The sequence below is a fragment of the Calidris pugnax genome, unplaced genomic scaffold (genome assembly GCF_001431845.1).
Source record: "Calidris pugnax isolate Ruff unplaced genomic scaffold, ASM143184v1 scaffold54, whole genome shotgun sequence".
Taxonomy (NCBI): domain Eukaryota; kingdom Metazoa; phylum Chordata; class Aves; order Charadriiformes; family Scolopacidae; genus Calidris; species Calidris pugnax.
In genome coordinates this window covers 9217471-9237490 of record NW_015090864.1, presented here as the reverse complement: position 1 = coordinate 9237490, position 20020 = coordinate 9217471, and the positions used below count along the sequence as shown (strand labels likewise).

Sequence of the window (20020 nt, the reverse complement as noted above, 5' to 3'; positions counted from 1 at the left end):
AAACTAACCTAACTATTGATGTTATACCAGTGGTTCAGAATGCCTGGAAAATGGAAAAACTGATCCTCCACCATTGCCAAGCAGTTTCATCTGTTACACTGTAGTCACCACTATCCCAATGAGTTTTGGTGATATGTAAGAGGGTTCCTTTGAATCCCTTCTGTAGTTATTATCAGCCATGAAGTTATACATTCTTTGATTTGTTTTGTTGTTGTTTTTTTTTTTTAAACACAACACACAGAAATGTCAAAGTTGCAGCAGAGGAAAGATAATGCTTACAATCTAAAGGATGCTCAGAAGTGAAAGCATTCTTGGTATGGTGCCCAGAGATAATAGGTTTCAAGGAACGAACTATAATGTAAAATCAAATCCAGGTGGCACTGTGAGTCTCTTGCACAGGTTAGACAATTTTGTTGCCAGACTCAAAACAAACTAGGCACATGCTGGTTTCATTATCCTCCAGCTGTTCCACTTCACCTTTCCTGGTAGGAGCCAACCGGGAAAAAAATGCTTAACACTTAGAGGGAATAACATGTTTCACATTTCATTGCGCTGTACTGCTTTGACTTCACATACATAATGTGCCCTGTAGGAACTTCTTCCCTTGCATTAGCTTTTAAAGGTTGCATAGACATAAAATTATGAATCATTTGAGTAGGAAATAGTATGATTTCCTTTGTATTTTTGAGCCACTTAGTAGTCCCATAAGGAACTGGTGAGAACAGACCCCAGTGTATTTGTTGTTTAAAGTGCGGTCCATTGGAATGATGGTGGTTTGGATTCAGATTTGCCAGGCTGACCGCGCCATCTCTTTCTGCTTTTAACCTTTCTCCAATCTCTCCAGTCCTTCAGGACTTCTGTATGCTTGTGGGTGGTTTCTGTCTTGCACTCTCTAAACCACAGAACTGTTCAAAAACACTGGAAAGCCTGTGGGGCAGTCGTATGGGCTCCATTCTCTGCTGCATCTGGCACAGGATTAGACAAAGGAGCTTGACTGAGAGAACAATCCAGAAGGTACTGAGCAGATTAGCATTGAGAACTGCTGCAAAACAGTGCCAGGTAAATTAGCTAACAAGGCACCCTGAGGGAGAAATACAAGAGAAGGAAATGTGGAGCTCTTTTTCTATCAGATTTGGAAACTGTTACCTCTAGGAGGAGCATGATGTGCGTGGGCACTGCCTTTGTAGTCACTGTGCAATAGTGGAATCATTAATCTGTCTTCTGCACCAGCCATGTACAGAATTTGGCTCAGTTTTAAGTGATATGTTCTAGTCTACTCATTTTTGGTGTATTACAGAATGCATCTCTCCATTGTGTTGGAAAGGTCACAAAATTAGTAATTCAGATAGCTTTTTTTAAAAAAATAACAAACTTCTATGTTTATAGGCAAAAATATTTTTGCACGCCCACTGCCTTGCAAAGCTGTGGTGCCCAGTCTGTATGGCACTCAGTTGCTGAGGGCAGCTAATATATAGCCATTTAGGTGATGGGGTGGAAGAGGACAGACCACCCTGTGGGACTGATACCAAAGTTACTCTGTCATACCATTTGGTGGTCAGTCCAGCTGGCCTTGGCTGTTGTGTCAACAGGGTATGGAGCATGATTTGTGTGCTGTACAATAAAAAGCTGTTTTCCCTTGATAAGCTGCTATTGTTACCTACTAGGGGAAATCTACTGGTGAAGCTGATATTAATTATTACGTCATCTAAGATATATGTGTCTGTACTGTTGTCATGGTTCCAAGGCAACTATGAAAGGCAACTTGCCACCTTCTATTTGGAAGCTGGAGCTAAGGGAGAAATCTGGTTTGTCATTCTGTGAAACATGGCTGAGCATTGCTGATTCTATTTAGAAGGGGTCAGTGGGAGAGTACAAGAGCTGTGAGCAGGTACATGCATGGTCAAGTACATGTGCTGCTTAAGTGATGTGCTGTTGCAGTATCCATCTGCTTTTTGGTCTTTCTCCAAAAATACTTTCTGATTTTAATAAATTCATCATAATTTCCTTAAATTGCCTAAAGGTGTTTGTAAATAGATGCACTGATATTTATTTCTTTATCAGCCTTATCCAATAATATGAAATGATATAAAACATGGACAAGTGCCATAACAAGAAGTGGAAACACCCATATTTCTCATGGACATATATTAACATCGTATCAGGAACCTCATGAAGTTTGCAGGACTTTTTACGTAGACCTCCATTTCACCAGGCTGTTACAGACATTAATGTGACTATTCTTTCCAGTATACTGAAAACATGATGTTTCTCATACTTACTGGCTTTGGTTGTTGCCTTTGGTCCTTGACATTCTAAGTCTCACTTGTAGTTCTTCAGTAACAGTAGCCTAGAATGCCTGCATGTCATGAGTTCTCCATGTCAATGAATGTATGGCAAAACCTCTTGAAAAAGAAAGTCACTGAAGTCATCACAGTTTTCATTCTTTTGCAGGTGTACTGATGTCAGGTAATCAAACAGTTTTGCAAGAACACTTTTTCCTACTGTGATGTGCCTTGCAACGTATCTATATATTTAGTTGAAATGTTTTAGTTTTGATTTGGAACTGACACATATTCCGTCTTTTCTTTGCTGACTTTATTAGCTCTGCTTCAATAATTTAGTTTTTCTGTCAAGTTATTCTGACAAAATATATATTTTCCAAGAGAAATCGATACAATTTAGAAAGTTTGTCCATTACATATCCATGTATGTAATGGAGATATATCCATATCCACTTCTAATCGAAGAGGAGCTTTTTGATTGAAAAGCAAAATATCTGACTCTTTTTTTTTTTTTTTTCGTAGAAATCTATGTAACTATTTACCTTGCAAAAAGAAAATCACCAAAGAAGCCTGATCTCTAATAAACAGTAGTGTTGTTTGCACTGTCTTAGTGCAGCTAAAAAAAGTTAAGCTACCTTAACACTTGTCTTTAGTTTTTTGAATTGGTTTAGGCTAGGAAACAATGTTTTTTGGGAAGAAAAGGTGAGAGTTTTATACCCTTCTCTCTAGGACAACTTGCTGTGTTGTAGTGGCATATGTCTCCCAGTGCCTGGCACGGGTCCACCTGGTTATAAACTCTTACATTCTTTTATAATACTGTGTTTTTTTATAAAAATGACAGCATGAATGTTTGTGCACTCTTTTGGAAAACAGATGCTCTCCATGAAGGAAAACCTATCTTTTAGGAAACATGAAAGATATTTACTGATACAAGCATGTTTCACGTACTCAGCTAAATCTTGTACTTTTGTTGTTTTGTGATCCAGAGACACTTATTAAGGATGTATTGAAGGACCTACAGAAACACCAGGTGAATGTGGAGAATCTCAGCTCAACGGAACTGGATGAGATCGCTGACACTATCGCCAATGCAATTCAAACAGTTGGCCTTCAGGAAGAAACAGAGGACGGTGCTGGAAAAACTAGAGAAGACAAAACAGAAGGGCAAATGAAGAAAGAAGGTGCTCAAGGAAGGGCAGAGATTCAGACTGGATTAATGGAAAACAGTGTTACCATACCAGGTATTAATTCTAAGAGTTAAGTACAGCAAAAGATATCTACCCTAAATTTTCTTTATTGTTTCACAATAGTGCTAGACCTCTTAAAATTGGTTTGAAAAAGAACAGGAGGGAAGGTTTCTCTATTTTTATCTGAAGGCTGTAGAATTTTAGCTTCGTTGTTTCCTTTTTACAACAGATACTTTATTTATCAAAAATGCATCTCTTTGTGAACCGTTGGTCTTCAAGCTTCACAAACAAGATAAACCTACACACCCAATTATCTTGAAATACAAATTACTTTATGCTGTGTGAGCTAATTTCCTTTCCTTGAAAATGTTATGTTTAAAAAAAATTATAATGAAAAATTACTATATTCCTAGAATGTAGTTTGAAAGATGTGGTGAAAAAATTGTGTTTTACATATAATCATTCTTTAATGTACCACAACTATTTGCAGAAGTCTTAGACAGGTACAGATAGAAAATTACTCATTCCCTTTCCTGCTTAGGGAAATAAAAGAGTTCTTATGGTTATTTACTTCTGCCTGGACACATATTTTCCTGGTGATGCAGATTCAGGAGCTACAGTAATTAGCATTAATGAGTCAATACTACAGTGGGACTTAAGTTACCGCTTAACCATTCTCTATTTTAGGAATGTTATGATATCTAGGACATCAAAAATATGATATAAGGGATAAACACTTATTTTAACTTATTTTGTCTTTTTTCATGGTGATATACTGAAATCCTTACTAGTTAGGGATAGTCTGGTTATTTTAATTGCCGATTCTTTGCGTAGATTAAAATGAGCAGACTTGAGAGTTTGAGGTGAATCATGCTGGGAGAGATGAATAAGACTCAGTTCATAAACCAAATAGCCAACATTATTTGGCTGAGGTTAATGGTGTGACTTGCATATCATCACTGTAGTTAAACTGTAACATGTTTTTGCTAGATGATGGCTATAGAAATGTATTTTTCTTCCACCACAATGTGTATGAGGGGTGTATGTTTCCTTTTTCTTTAATGTAAATGTCCATTCATCAAGCTTGAACCATTTTATTGGTGTTTTTTACTTAGATATTGATAAACTTATATGAAGATTGGACACTTAATTAGCAAAATAACACTATTACATTGGCTCTTGAAGTACTCTGTCTATTGATCTTGCATTAATTTGCTGTCAAAGTGGAGTTAGAATGACAATACTGAATTATACAGTGCTCTTTACTCTGCCCTTTCAGCTTTGATGTCTTAATGTTTAAATTGCATGAAAAGGCCACCACTACAAAGCAGTCTATAAATGGTGTTTGTTTCATATATGATGTTTTTCCTTCATAACTATGTATTTGTGCTTTTCATGTCCTACAGGCAATGGAGTGCATGAATCCAGTGCGAGAACAGATAAAGAGGTAAAGTGCAAGTATACAAGCATTCCATCTCAGAATATCAGGTTTATGTGCAGTGAAGGTCAAAACACACTTCTGAAATATAAGACTCATTTTTTTGTCTTGTGTAGATGTAATTCAGTATCACAGCATAGGCATATTGATGTTGATGCATTGAAATATTAAATGAACATTTATTTAAATCTTAACCAAAATGAGTTTTTCAAAGAACCAAAATCAAGTACTGTTTTGCCTTTCTGCCCTTGTAAATAGAATTCATAATATATCCTAAAGTTCAGACAAATCCATGCTTTTCCTCAGGTTAGTAAATTTTGAGTATTGATGTGTGTCCTATGGCTCTTTCTTCTGGGGAATGTAAGCATCCTTGCTCAGATAATCTTTCTGATTTTCAGAAGCAGATGGGTAAACACATTCCCTCCGAGGGCACGTGTTTGTGGGAGGGTTCAAAATTCACTCTCCTTTCAGGGGATCTGTCATTTCTCATTCTTTCACTTTACCATATATTCTTCCAAATATTTGAATATCAGAGGTATTTCAAAAGCTGTAGGCGTTACATCTCATACCCTAGGTGCTAACCGACAATTTGGGATTTTAATCCAGATTACTTTTACAATTTTCCTCTTCAACTTTGACTCATATCCTATAGACTTCTGCCCAATATTCATCTATTTTTGAAGTATATTCAACTTTCTTTTTCTGGGTTGCATGGAGCAGAAAATTCTCAAAGAAATATTTTTTAAAAGCTGCTCTGAAACTTCTCCTACTATATAGTCTAGCAAAAGCTAACACTGCAAGACTTACAAATGGGCAAAACCTCTTATGTTCCCAGTAAAATCTCTTTAGCTGCCCTTCTACCAAGCAAGAAAAACACACAAATGGACAATTTGACAGGAACTTTAACCATCCACATGAAATTCTTCAAGGAAAGAAGCACTGCATTCACAGTAGACTTACAGAGGATCCCATGTACAGATTTCTAAGTGACAGCTTGAATAGGGGATGTGATACCAAAGAATGTATTGTGACACAGAGCACAAAGTGCCCATTAGCCATGATTTCCTCCCAAATGCTTGGTTGCAATAAACTTATACAATGAAACTAGAAAATGAATTTTCCCAGGTGTGTTTTTGACTTTTTCTCATTTGCTTATTGTTTCAATTTATTAGACAGACATTTTCTACAATCACATGTTTAGCTTAGTGGATCACACAATTTCTAGAGATAAATAAGTGAAACATAATTCGTCACATAATATCTGTTCCCTTTCCTGTGGTATGACTCCTGAGACCCAATAGCAAAGTTTCATTCTTATCAATGCTTAAACACACAGACACACAAAAATGAACACTATGAAAGTATCATCAGCATTTTCTTCTAGCTGTTCAAGCCAGAGAAAAGGCTATCTAGATTCTGTGATATTTGAAGAAGTAACTGTTAACGATAAAATTTCTTTGCCCTTATTAAAACCAGTGAAAAATACAGTGGCATAATTTAATACTCTTTTATTATTGCTGAATAAATGTTATGTTCTTACATAGTCTGGCAGCAGATAGAAATTAAGAAAATGACCATGTGACATTGGCATGAATAGACTCTACTATACCAATAAGAGTTTGAAAGATTATATTCAGGTTTGGTTCAATATAACATTCCTGTGTTTAGTTTTAAAAATAAAAATATTCTTTTAATACAGGAGAACACGGCAAAACTAGTCAACTTCTTGAATGAGAATGCATTACCTGACAGTATGCCTAAAGACCTTACACCTGAAGAATCTACTAAGACGGAAGCCAAGAAATCTGAAGACACTGACTCTTCTTCCTCAGAAGAAGTAAAAGCTGGAGTGGAAAACGTAAAAAGCGAGACTTTCTCAAGGGAACTGACAGCTGCAAAGAACAGTGAATCTGACTCTGAAGACCCAAGCAAGGCACGCTACTGGATTAAGAATGCTTTAAGGCAGGATGGAAACTCCTATGAAGAGCCTGAGAAAAATACGGGACAAGGCTTACAGCTTGAAGTGAAATCTTCTGAGGAGAAAGGATATGGCTATATTGTCACAGTGAAAGAGTAAGTACAGCAGCCAATTTGAATGGCATTTTTAACTGGAAAAAAGATAAAGTCATTGCACCTAATGAAATATGAATGTACAAGAGGAAAATGCCACAGGCCTGATTTTTAATAGATCTGAAACTGCTTGGAACCTGTTCAGTACTTTGATGAAAATACAAGGAAACAGTTCCATTTTCTTACAATTGCCTTTCCTCCAATGCGGAAGATATTTAGTTTGTAGGTCTTTTGCTTAGACCTCTCTCTGTCTTCTCATGTTCCAGTGACCTTCCAATATGTCAGTAAGTGTACTTATGGGTAGGATGTGGGCTTTAAATATTTGACTTGAAAGTATCCTAAATATCAATGTCTGAGTCATTCTTTCAAAAAATGACACACAATAACAAAGCACAATATTTTCTCTGTGGTTTCATTTTGATCTGAAAATAACACACATAGGAATCCAAACATCACATATGCAGCTAGTTTAGAAAGAAAGACCTAATGATTTCAGGTCATGTCACTAATGAATTTGACATTTAATACTATACTTTCAAAAGACAGCTTTTTTTTTTTTTTTTTTTTTTTTTTTCTCATAGTGATACACAGTTTATTATAGGAACATTTTGGAGTTTAGAATGATGTGGGTACTTTTACATCCTTTCCTCCTGTGAGAACAATGTTAGATTTGGTTAGTAATCCCAATTTATCTTCTGTGAGAAATTAGGAATTTCTAGGATGGGCCTACAAATCTCTGCCCAGATATTTTAGAGAAACTGAGACAGAAACTTCTGTAGCATGGATTGATTCTTTTAACTGTCTCAAACTTATTAATGGGACCAAAGGCAATAGAACTGTGGAGGATTCTTGATTTTACTACACTGTGTTGTTTTGAAATGCATGTGGCTGGATATCAGAGGACAACTTCTTGTTTGCCTTCTCCCAGGGGCTACACTTGGGAAAGATGGGATCTCAAAGAAAGGATGCAAACACTTACTCCTCAGAGATAATGGAAGGTAGATAAGGATTCAGAGGATTCAGAGGTTACCCTGCAGAAAATAAAAGTTAGTTACTGGAATGAGAGTTGCTGAAGGAAAGGGCTCACCTTGTGAGAACATAGTGGGGATGAGAGTTATGTTAACAGATCCTTGCATTGCTATCATGTCTCATGCTGAGTTTTATTTTTACCATTTTAGTGTTAAAATTTGTTCACTTTCTAGAGAAACCCAGCTCTAGCATTTAGAAAAGACCTTTGGGGAGTTTTGGAGTACTTGCTTTAAGGGAATTCCCAAATGATTTGAGGTCCTCGTACTTCTGTTAACATGTCTGTGTGTCAGTAACAACTCTTAATCATTATTTAATGATCAAATGCTTTGGATTTAATTAACCAGTTGTAAGCTGCTTTTGCAATTACACTTTTCAGGTTTTTTTGCTGTAATATTCATTTTTGCTGACCGCTTCCTGTAACAGGCTTCCTATTCTCAAGAACCTGCTCAGGAGAAAGCTAGTTATTACAGACTATTCCAGTGTTTTGTCTAGGTCATACCTTAGTCCTTCAGTTAGGTTGCATTACTGCTTGCTTTTTTTCAAGGAGACACTCTGTGTTTTTGAAAATAGTCTACCCTACCCTAGTTTAAGCACACCTCCTGGTTCCTGCCTATGAATACTATGGGGAGCAGTAGCAGCCAGTTTTTCCCCAGCTCAGTGCTGCTTCCCCAGGGCCTTTTAACTCACATCAGTCTGGAAGGCAGCTTTATATTCAACAGTATCTTAATGACACCATCTCCCTTGACCATGCAGACTTATTTGGCTCATAAATTCTCTAAAAGCTTAGAGCTTTCACAGCTCTGTGTATTGGGAGCATTCTGACTTTCAGTCTTCACAGTGTGTATATTCTTCACTGTGTCATCTTACCTGGTTTTCTCCCTAACTAGTTCCCTGCTGATGGATTTTCCCTGAATTGTGTCTGTTATTATTCAATGCAACTTGCTGAAGAGAGTCAATTGTCCAAAGGTTCTTGATCCTATATGACTCCATATAGACAAATACAATTTAGCATAGAATTGTTCAGCTTCTTTACTATTTTCAATACCAGAAAGAATGATCTTTTCTAATATACTATATTATTATAGTTATAGTAACTTTAGGACAAGATACTTTTAGATAAACATTGGGATGTTGTTAAAAATGCTCAGAAATTATGGGAAAAAAAATTGAAAGTAGTTAGATGAAACTACTTCAAATGGTTTGAATGCAAAAATATGTTTGTCAAAACAATTTTAGTTTTTAATGGTAACTTGGTGATAAGTCCTCACTACATTCTTAGCACTTTGAGTACAACTAGATGTCTTGTTCTCCAAAGTCACCATAGAGATGACAATAAGCTTTCATGCTTGTTTTCAGTTCCTAGTCTGAAATGAGTTAATTTTTAATGAGACTTAGCTGATTGAGTTGAACTAAAGAAAAATTCCTTTTGTACCAGGATTATGTTGCATTCAATCTTCAGTAAACAGATTTTGGTTCATGGTTCTCAGCCAGTGACTTATAACTCTTCAGTGATTTGACCTTCTCAACATTTCATACTCCAAAACACACTGGTTTAATTTTTGTTGATAAACTTGTTTGGTTTGAATAGATCTATCTGAAATGCAAGAATAAAATGAAAACCTCATATTTTGAAAAAAAAAAATAAAAATCTTTATATATTCTGGAATTTTATAAGATTAACAAAACCTGTTCAGGAAATTCCACATGCTAAAAATGGACTTTTCCACTCTGCAGGAACAGTGAAATACTTTCTACAGCAGTTGAGGGATCTGTTATGTACTAGTGTTTCCCACAACCATTTCTTTAGTACATAAAGTGGCCTTAGAGAGCAGTTGGATCACTGTAGCCAAGAGTTCCAGTAAGGACTTGTTTTCATGAATGTTGCTGTAATTGAGTTTTTTCTTGGGGGAGAGAGGGTTGAGAAAGGGATGTTTTTTAACTGTCACTGCACAGAAGAGAAATTTTTAATGTCCATTTAAGGAACATTTCTTTATTAAGCTTCCTGCATCATTAAGTTTTTGTGCTAAAAAACTTACTCTCTGTTTGCAGTAAATAAATAGTATTAATAAATGGCTTAGGTGCATGCTACCCATTTATATATAGCTATACATTCAGGTTATATTCATACAGTGAAATAAAGGGGCTGGAACTATTCCTAGTCAGATCTTTAATCTATGTCAGTCTGAAATCACTCCTGTTTGAGAGATGACTGTAGTCTGTAAGTACTCAGGAAATTGATTTCACAACTGGTCTTTGATATTTTGTATTTAGATCTTTATGCTTTTTTAAAGTTCTCTATTTTGAATAGAGAGGAAGCTGGAGCTAAAGGTAGGCATGAAATTTATCTTTCTAACAGCCTGAGTCTTAGACAAATTCATATGTGAAGTATTTTTCTTACAGCAGTTAGCACATTTAAGATTATTAACTTAAAATTATGATTAGGATGGGGTTTTTTAATCCACTCTTGACTTGTGCACACAAAATGAAATGCTAAAATATGAACGGCACTTATTTATCATACCAATATGAAAGGTACTTATTTTCCAATACTACTAATTTTGTGATTTTCTTCTTCCCTTTAAAGCAATAGGACAATGTTTCAATCCATCAATTTTTATTGGCCACAATGTTTTGGAGCAGTGAAGCTTCATTTTTACAGCTGAAACAGTGGTCTGTGGTGAGAAAGGGAAGTATTCCAACATATTTGTACACTGGGGATAATAGCTTGAGTTCTTTTCACCTTCTCATCTGAAAATGGAACTGAAAAGATTATTCTCGGTGGTATAGTTGACAGATGTCAGGGGTGATCCATTCACTATTAGATTCTCAGGCTTCCATGGCTTTGCAAGCCTGACCCAAGGAGATATTAAGACTGCTTCAGTGAACTCCTAAGATGCCAGCTTTTAATTGTGCCACAAAGCAAAGATAAACATTTCCATGTAATACTTGAAGAAAAGGTTTGTGATAGTTTAAAGACTTGTCAAAATGGCAGTCTGATTGTCAATGGCAAGAACAATAGGTCACTCCTGCTGTGTTTGTCGAGTGACCTTTCAGATGGTTGGAGCAGTGCAATCCATACCAATCCATAATATCCATCAGCGCTAAGCTTCAGAATGAATTGACAGTTTCAGTGTAGAAAATTGTCCAGCAAATCCTCCACTGTGCTGCTTCAGCACTTTATTATGCCGAGAAACCAATCAAATTGGGTGATTTACTTTGTTTACTCTTTTCTCCCTCAAAAAATTCGTATTCTACCACCGTAGGACTTGTGTGAAAGAGGTTTGTTTCTTTCTCAATGTAACTGCTTCAAACTGTTTCTACTAATTTTAGCTCTGAAATTCTAAAGCAATCTTACAAAACAAAGTAATCTAGAGGATCTTGTTTTCATTTGTATGCTACTTTGGACGTACTTATAAAATAATGTTCTGTTATAGAGGGGATACATCAATGTGAGCTCTCAAATCAATGAAGTCTACCTTTGGACCAAAGAACTATTCCTATTCTCTGAACTTCTAGTTCTTCAAATATGGAAAGCTTTTTTTCTTAGTTAGAAATAATGCCAGCACTCCCATTTGTCTGCCAGAATATGCTCTAAACTGAGGGCCAAGATCCCACAATCAAAACATTTAAACAATGTTTAGCCTCCCGAGTCCCTCATGAGGAAACCCAAAGCCTAACTTTCCAGAATATGTAGTTCTTGCCACCTCCAGTGAAACTAAATGCAAGCTGCTGCACGCTTAGCAGCTTAAACAGTCAAGCTGGTGTGCAATTTCCCTAACATGAGATTGGGTATTTAGACTTAAATGCACTAAGAAAATTCTTAATTTGAGAGTAGAAATTTCATTTCTTTTCACTGCTCATCATAGTCTTTCGAGCTTTAAAGTCAAGTCATGCTTTTCTGAAGCCTTGCTTGGACACCCAATGCAGAGGAACTGTCCTGTTTTGTGATTTATCACAATGCATGTGCTTGAAGCTTCTCATAAAATACAAGATCAGAGAGAGCTCGTGGCAGCTCTGTCAGCTTGTGAGCCAACTCCTGGCGTTGTTGTATTAGTCGATTCCTTGATATTTCATGTTTTGTCATATGTTAACTCTCATTTCCAGACAGTCTATGAAAAATTATAGAGGCTGTAAATCTGTTCACGACATGTTAGCTTAATTGGATCATACGTGCCTTTATATGCATTTAATTTGAGGTAGCTGGTATTCTGCTTAGATGCTGTGAAAAAACTGAAAATGGATCTTGTGTTCATAGTATAAAGTTGCTATGAAATATGATTAGTCTGACCCATTTAACATGCTGAAGGGTTAGGTTAATTCCAAGTGCTTGATATTATTTCTCCACCTTTACAAAGGTGATAAATGATACTGCTTTGCATACAATGATTACTTTCCACAGGATGGCGTACAGGTTAGGACCCTGAAACTGGGTCTCAGAACTCTTGGTTTATTCCCCAAATTTTCTGTTTTCCTAGGCAAACCATTAAAGAGTCATATTTTTATGATTTTCATTATTTATTTCCCCTACCAGGTTAAAATATTTAGTGCAATTTAATTGCATTTAAAAATGAAGTTTACAATAAGTAAGAGAAAATAAATTACAATATTTACAGCAACGAAACAGGACTGATAGGTTTTATTGTTCTTTGTTACTGGAAGATCTTGATGTTTCTTAGAAGCTGAGCTTTTGTACTCTATGAAGCTTTTCAGCTCTTTTTTAGAAGATAACAACAAAATGTTCTTGTGCCTTAATGCATATATACAAACAGAAACACTGATTTGACCTTCTCTGCATATCTCAGTGTCCTCTTTGAAACTGTTATTCTACCTGCAACTGCAATTTACCAAGTGAAAAAGATTTGTGCATATTCTTCTCTTAACTTTTACAACTAGCTTAAAAAATTTAAAGAAATTATAAACATACATAAACCAGGAAAACTCTTGCTACTGAAATATGTTAAAATCAGCAAGGGACAACATTAAATAGGAGATTAAATGTAAAATTTTTATCCCTCACTTTGTCATTTTCCCTAGCAGTCTCTACCCTTGTATAAATAAGTTCCATAAATATCTATCATTGATTTTAAAGCCAAAAGTTTTGCTTCTGATATCATAGCCTGATCCCCTACCTAAATAATACAGATGGAAAATACTTGCCTATGAATTTATCCAGTAGAGAAAATTCTGTAATTTTGTCTCGGCACCATAACTGGTGGAGAGACATAAACCTAGAATCTTCTTTGGGTAACTCTTCACATGTAATTGTTCGCACTCCCTAGAGTTTTCTAGAAATAAAATAATTTTTCCCTCTTTAATCCTCCAGATTCTTTGTGAGACTTAGAAAGTGACAGAGATCATATCCCCCACATTACTACCTCAGTGCCTTAATTCAGATATTATATATTCCCATAGGAAAATGATGTTTCATGCTTTTTATTCTTGTACAAGAAAATAAGAGAAAAAACAACAGTTACTATTTACGTGTCTTTTTTCGTCAATACGAGAATTCAGCTTTGAATATATTGAATTTCTTTTGTATGTGCAGAGATAAGATTATAGTCCATTCTATTTCTGTTGTCGTCAGCTTCAATACGAGAATTCAGCTTTGAATATATTGAATTTCTTTTGTATGTGCAGAGATAAGATTATAGTCCATTCTATTTCTGTTGTTGTCAGCTTCTGTTGTTTGTGCTTCCAAAATCTGTTGAAATATATTATCCTGGAATATGATTCTCACCTGCTGATGTAGATCACTTTACAAGACAAGAGTCCTTCCAGGGGTCCATCTTTCCCTCCCCTTAGGGCTTCACTTCCCCAGATATTTTCCTCTGCTTTCTATCAGGACTAGCTCTTCATTTTTACTTCTAGAGGAACATCCAGAGAAAAAATTTGAATTGCTTTAGCTGGTGACCAGCTGATCTGTCACACTAGCAACAGTAATACAAGGAATCACTCAGGTGTCTTAAATCAGTAAAAGGCAACAGGTAATTGTAGGAGCACGTCTGGAGTGCCCAGTAGAGCCACAAGGACTAGCTGACATTTGTATCTCTCCATGTATGCTGTTGGCCTAGTTTCCCAGAACAGACATTCCCATATTCCCATTTCTGTATTTCCATACCTTCTGTGCTACCATCCCTTGTTCGAGTACCGCATGTTGGTTCTTTCAGGAAAGCAGCTGGTGCAGGTACTCCACAAGCCCTCTGTGAGCAAATTCAGGTTACTTTGCTGTCCCCAGGCCAAAGGCCTTTAGTCGCCGAGGCTGCACGTTGCGTATTCCCCAACTAGAGATGCGGCTGGGAGCTGTGCTTTGTTTTTATAAACAGTGGTAGTCATTAAAACCCTGAGATGCTGCAATATCTCACAATACCATATGGTCAATACTTCTAGCGTATCGCAGTGTTTTTCAGGTAATTACCATTTAGTTCATTACCAAAAAAAGGGATGAAATTTAAGCTTTTGAAATGAGCGAGAAGGAGAAAGCCAAAGAGCAGGATTCTTGGGAATGCAGCAAACTGAATCATAATGCAGTCTATTATCTACCAGTACTTTTTTGTCAGTGCTGTTCTGCCCAATCCTGGGAAGCTCAGATATAAAAATGCCATCATTTAATTTTCACACCTGATTTTTTTTTTAATTTCTTAACTTGGATAACTTGTACATCATGTAAATGCCTGAGCACTAACAATTGGAATGAAGTAATTTTAATCTCACTCTAAATCATTTTTATTTCATGCAAATGAAATTTCATAGATAGAAAATCAGTGAGGACAGACTCAGAACACAGAGAATAAATCACAACAAATATTTAATTTTTTCTTTCAAGTAGATATTCTGGATTTCCACTGGCAGTAGTTTGAAGAAAGTAGGTCACAATCTAAAGACTAGGTATGTCTGCTATAGAAATAAATTTAGAGTAAATTTCTTAAGAGTGTGAAGAATGACTTTTATGAAAAGTTAGTTTTAAAATTTTGAAATTTGGGATCTCTTACAGATTTTTTTGTCTTTCTTTAACTTCCTTCTTTTAACACTAGGTTACTGGATATTCTTTGTCATTTTTAATTTAAACCATTTGCATTATAAATTGGTCTGTATTTTAAGCTGCCTTGAAGGAAGATGGAAGATATGAATGAAAAGAAAGAATGAGAAGTTAGAACTGCACTAAAATGTGTATCATCAGTTTTCCTCAATCTCATTTATTAATTACTTGTATGAAAGATATGAATGAAAAGAAAGAATGAGAAGTTGGAACTGCACTAAAATGTGTATCATCAGTTGTCTTCAATCTCATTTATTAATTAGTGCAATTTGATATGAAAGAACAATTTTGCATTTTCAAAGCTTTTTTTTTTTTTGCATCAGGGATTCAGGCTTCATGATAGGAGGACTCCAGCGCTGTTTCTAACATTCAGCTTAAAAAGCATTAGGGGAGTAGTTTGCTGGGGTCCATTTTAGTCTCAGAAAGGAGGATATCAAAATTATGGCAGAGATTATTGCCATTACTTCCACGCTTCTGCTAGCGACAAAGCATCTGTATGAATTTGTTGCTATTAACACAGCTGGAGGTGGTGCGTGTTTGAAGTAATGCAAGTACAGGCTGGCACAGTGTCACACTTCCATTAAAACTCTGGAGAGTTGCTCCTTCTCGACTTCTCTATCACTCTCGTGTTTCCACGATGCCGTTATCTCCTCTGACCTTCATAGCCTGACCACTGCCATTGATTTTTACCAAGTGTCATCTGTGTTACAAATTGGTCCGGACTTGATTCTGTCTGTATTAAGAGGTTTAAATTCACACTTACTGGTGGTGGGAAAAGAGGGAAAAAAATTACAGAAGTGGGAATTTGCTGAGCTGTCAAAACAGAAGTAGGCTTATAAAAGGTTCTATGGCTAATAAAACCATTGAGGAAACAAGCATAGAAATATGAAACTGCAGCCCAATACAATAAAATTGCAACATTCTTAAAATGATTAGGATGTCAGTGCTGTGAAATTGGGCAGCTCTCATACAATTCTGTGAGTAGCTCTGTGCTGAGAAGTTATTTGGTTGTTTTCATGAATCCTGAATAAATGTGATCCATTTACAGAATTAATCATTATTTAACTAAATTTAAGGCACATGCCATGTTAAAACCAAATTAAGTCCATTTAGTGGTGAACTACATTCCTTTTCTGAGGAATTCCTTTTCTAAACTTTTACTTCAAGATACATGAAACTATACTGAAACACAGACAAAAGACTCAAACTCAGACAGACAAGGCAGGTTGTAACACCATGTAGTTAAAGCATCAGTGCCCAGGACTTTCATTATAGATTATCAGATGAGTTACTCTCAGGGACAGTTCCAGACAAGAGAAATAAATATAATTTTAGTGTCTAAATGCTTTTTTTTAGGTTTGGTAGGCTCAGAAAGTATTTAATGGTAATACCTTAAATTACTTTGATGTTAAAATGTTCCCAGTAGTAGTTCCCAGTAGTTCTTTCCTCCCACTTACCTCCTTTTGACCTGGAGCAAACCCCTCTAATGTCTCAGTTTCTTCTCCACTGTATGGATGATATGCACCTTTCTTGTGATGAGTGAAATTTCCTTTTTGTCTAGAAAAAGACAAGTAGAAGTTGAAGGCGTCCAGATTCAATAGCTTTGTGCTGGTGGTTGCCAACCTGATCAGAATGAGAGCCATGTCACTGTGTTGCCATGAATTCCCTGACATCCTGTGTGCTACCTAAGGTGGCAGGAGCGCTCACACCTTCATGGGGCATGCGTAGTGGACACCATGCACTATTTATTCCCTCTTTTGTCCAGATTGCAGGGCATGTGGCTCAGATGTTGGTAGCCACCAGCTGTATTAACCACCTTTGGTAAGTAACCTTTCAGGTCAGACAAAAGTGGTGTTGGTGTGCTAGAAAGTGCTGTGAAGCCAGTTCCCAGGAGGCAGGAGTCAGTTTGGAAGAGGGGAGTGAAAATCTCTTGAGGAACCTTGGTAAACCTACATCTGTTTAGTGATGGCATCAGCAGTTCTTCCATAGTTCAGTTACTTCTGAAATTTGCACACAAAGAGGTTCGCATCCTTCTATTTCATACTTCAGTAACTGAGTTTCCCATCATGTTGCTTGTTAAAATATTTACTAATCTTAGCAGAAAAAAAAAAGGAAACAAATTTAACTGTGTCCTTAAAATAGAAGCTTTCCTAGCATTGTTTTCAGTTTCTCTGAGCTGAAGAAGTGCTATGATCACTGACTCTGAGACCACATCAATGATAAGCTACTGTTCATATTTTAAATCTTGACTATTTATATCTGAAGGCCACTGAGCTTTGGCCTCCAGGAGGCAGTGCCAGGGACCCTCTTCTCTGCTTCGTGGCAGCACCGAACCTGGAAGAGCCTCAGGAGTGAAGCACCTTCTGACGACATACATCACACTCTCTCGGGAGAAAAGCTGCTGTTGCAGCAAAACTGCAAGTTGTACCTACCTTTCAAATCAACAGGAGATAAATGGGATGCTCTTCATACTGACTTTCAGGAGAGTGAGTCACAGAGCAAGGGCCAGGGTGTCACTGCGGATTAAGAACTGGTTATGAGATAGGAGAGGAAGATTCGTCATGAACTGCTGCTTCCCAGCATGTAGAGAGATTAGTGGTACCCCATGGGCAAATTGTCTCTGTTAGGAAGAACTATGGAGGATTTAGAAAAATTCCAGATGGATTTAAATACATTGAGGGATTAAGAAGCACAATGGTAGATGAAATTCAGTTGGAATAAGTGTGACAGAATAATAGACATTAGCAAAAAATAGTCCTTTTTAGAAAAAAAAAAAGAAAAGGTATTCTTAAAACTTCTCATAGTCTGGGCTCTGAGGCTGTGGAAAATTTTGAAGAAAAGATCTGCTGTGTTTAGATACACGAATCCTACTCTCGTTATGGTGGCACACATATTCAGACTTGAAAATTTAAAAGAAGGCATGCAAACACTGAAGTAGGTGTTTCCAGTTTCCCTGCAATGCATTTCTAAAACCCAAACTAGTTTAATACATATCACTGAAGTCAAGAGTTCAGCAGGAGATTTTTTAAAAGGAGATTTTTAGAAGTAATGAACATATACGTAATCACATTAACTGATTGTTTGTAGAATTATACCATAATCTTGTATATTTCTTTTTAGAAGGAATACTCTTGCTGCAGTATGTAAGGCATGAGGGGCTTATTTCTGATCTCTGCACTTTGCCTAGGCTGCAGTGCAGCGAGTGTGCATGGCAACAGAGTGCATGGCTGAGATTATCATCCCAGTCTGGAAACACGAGGTTCATGTGTCTCATGAGGATAAAATGGCACCTTTCTTTTATCTGACCACTATCAGATACTGACTCAGTTGGAATCTGATCTTTTCATGTATAATATTCTCATTCATTTGGTAAGCTGTCCCTAGTACTCCTGGCATAGAATATGGGTACTCTGCTACTTTTTCACTGGGTTTTGGACAACTGCCTGAATACTGGCAATTTCCTAGCAATCCTCACACCTTTTAAGTTTTTCCTCAGGGAATTGAGGTCACTGTTGAATATTGTTACTGGACAACTTTTTTAACACCTGTCTTTCTTGTTTTTTAGCAGTGTGAACACGGTGGTGCCTAAGAGCAGAAAAAAAAAAAGGAATTAATGGTTTCTGTCTGTCATGGTGTTTCTTTTTCCCAGGTTAGACTGCTCCTTAGGTAGTCCTTACAGAGATGTATATCAGCTGACCACTTCTCTCACCCTCTTTTTCCAGAACTTTTCCAGAATTATCTTGGACTTTATTTTTTAGGTCTCATTTTGGGACTCCCCTGTATTTACAGCTGGCTTAAGAAAATCAGGCTGTAGCATGTCTGAGGTGATTTAAAATAACCTCCAGTCTTGTGCCGGTGGCTGATGCTGAGAACTGACACAAGGTCTGGGGTTAGTACATACTGCTGGGGACATGCTCCCCACAGCAATTGCTCTTCTCACTCCTTGATCCCAGCAGCAGGAACTGGAAATTGCTTTCCCCCTCTTTACCCTTTTCTCCTGACTGCTTTTAGCAGGCAAAGCAGTCCTAGCTGGTGTGCATCAGCTCCTTGCCCATGGAGAGGCAGCGCCTGAGTCCTGGCATTCTGGCTCCTCTGCTCCTCCTTTCCAAGCAATGCACTGGGAGTGGAGATACAGTGTGAAAAGAATCAGGCCTAATACTGGTGGTCCATGAAGGTGGGTGGTTAAAATTGCTGAAGCTGTGAACACTCTCACCTGTTCAAATAGACCCCTCTACTGGATTTAAAAATTTTCATTTGATAGAGCAAATAATAAGCAGACAGTTAGCCTAGCCTGTCTGTAAGTCTCTGAAATACCTCTGAAATACCTCCATACACCTCAGCATGAGCCCTGTCACCAATATATCTCCTCTTTTCCAAGCCTGGAGGGGAGAAGGCAGCTTGTGCTGGAGCTGGCTGGGCTGCTCCTCCCAGCTTCCCATTAGCAGGGGTTTTGCCTGCAGCCTAGTCAATGCCCATGCTGCTGCCAAATGGTTTTACTAGAGAAAACTACTCCAGAAAAATGAAACTTTATTCATCTTAACAGTGTCCTCTTTATTTGACTCTCTAAAGTACTCCATAAGGTATTGCAGACCCATATTTCTGAACTTTGATTATTTTTTTCTAGTTTAGCTTTTGATTTCCAGTACTAAGGAGACTATGCTACCTATTAAGAAGCTGATACAATTGCCCTGTCAATGAGGGGAAGCCAACTTGATGTTGGTGCAGAGACATTATTGAAACATGGCCAAGTGGAACTTTCTTAAATAATTATTTTAAACTATGGAATGCATCTTAAAGTTCACGAAGCAGGAGATGGAGAGAACTTACTGAAGATAGTCTGAGCAGTTTTAATTCCCACATCCTAGGAGACTGCTTTATGTACCAGCCCTGAGCAATAACACTGTCCCCTTGATAAGCCCAGTGGTTCATCTTTATGCTATAAAAGAAATGGAGAAAGATATACAACATGCAAGAGAAA

General features: G+C 37.0%; 1 protein-coding gene across 1 annotated transcript in view; it reads left to right on the top strand.

The window, feature by feature from the left end:
* The window catches only part of PTPRN2 (protein tyrosine phosphatase, receptor type, N polypeptide 2), a 644397-nt gene that overhangs the window by 247369 nt on the left and 377008 nt on the right, over window positions 1-20020 (top strand). The window contains exons 7-9 of the mRNA XM_014945055.1: window positions 3269-3523; window positions 4876-4916; window positions 6607-6980. Of these exons, the coding sequence (XP_014800541.1) occupies window positions 3269-3523; window positions 4876-4916; window positions 6607-6980 (670 nt within the window). The remainder of the gene's footprint in view (window positions 1-3268; window positions 3524-4875; window positions 4917-6606; window positions 6981-20020) is intronic.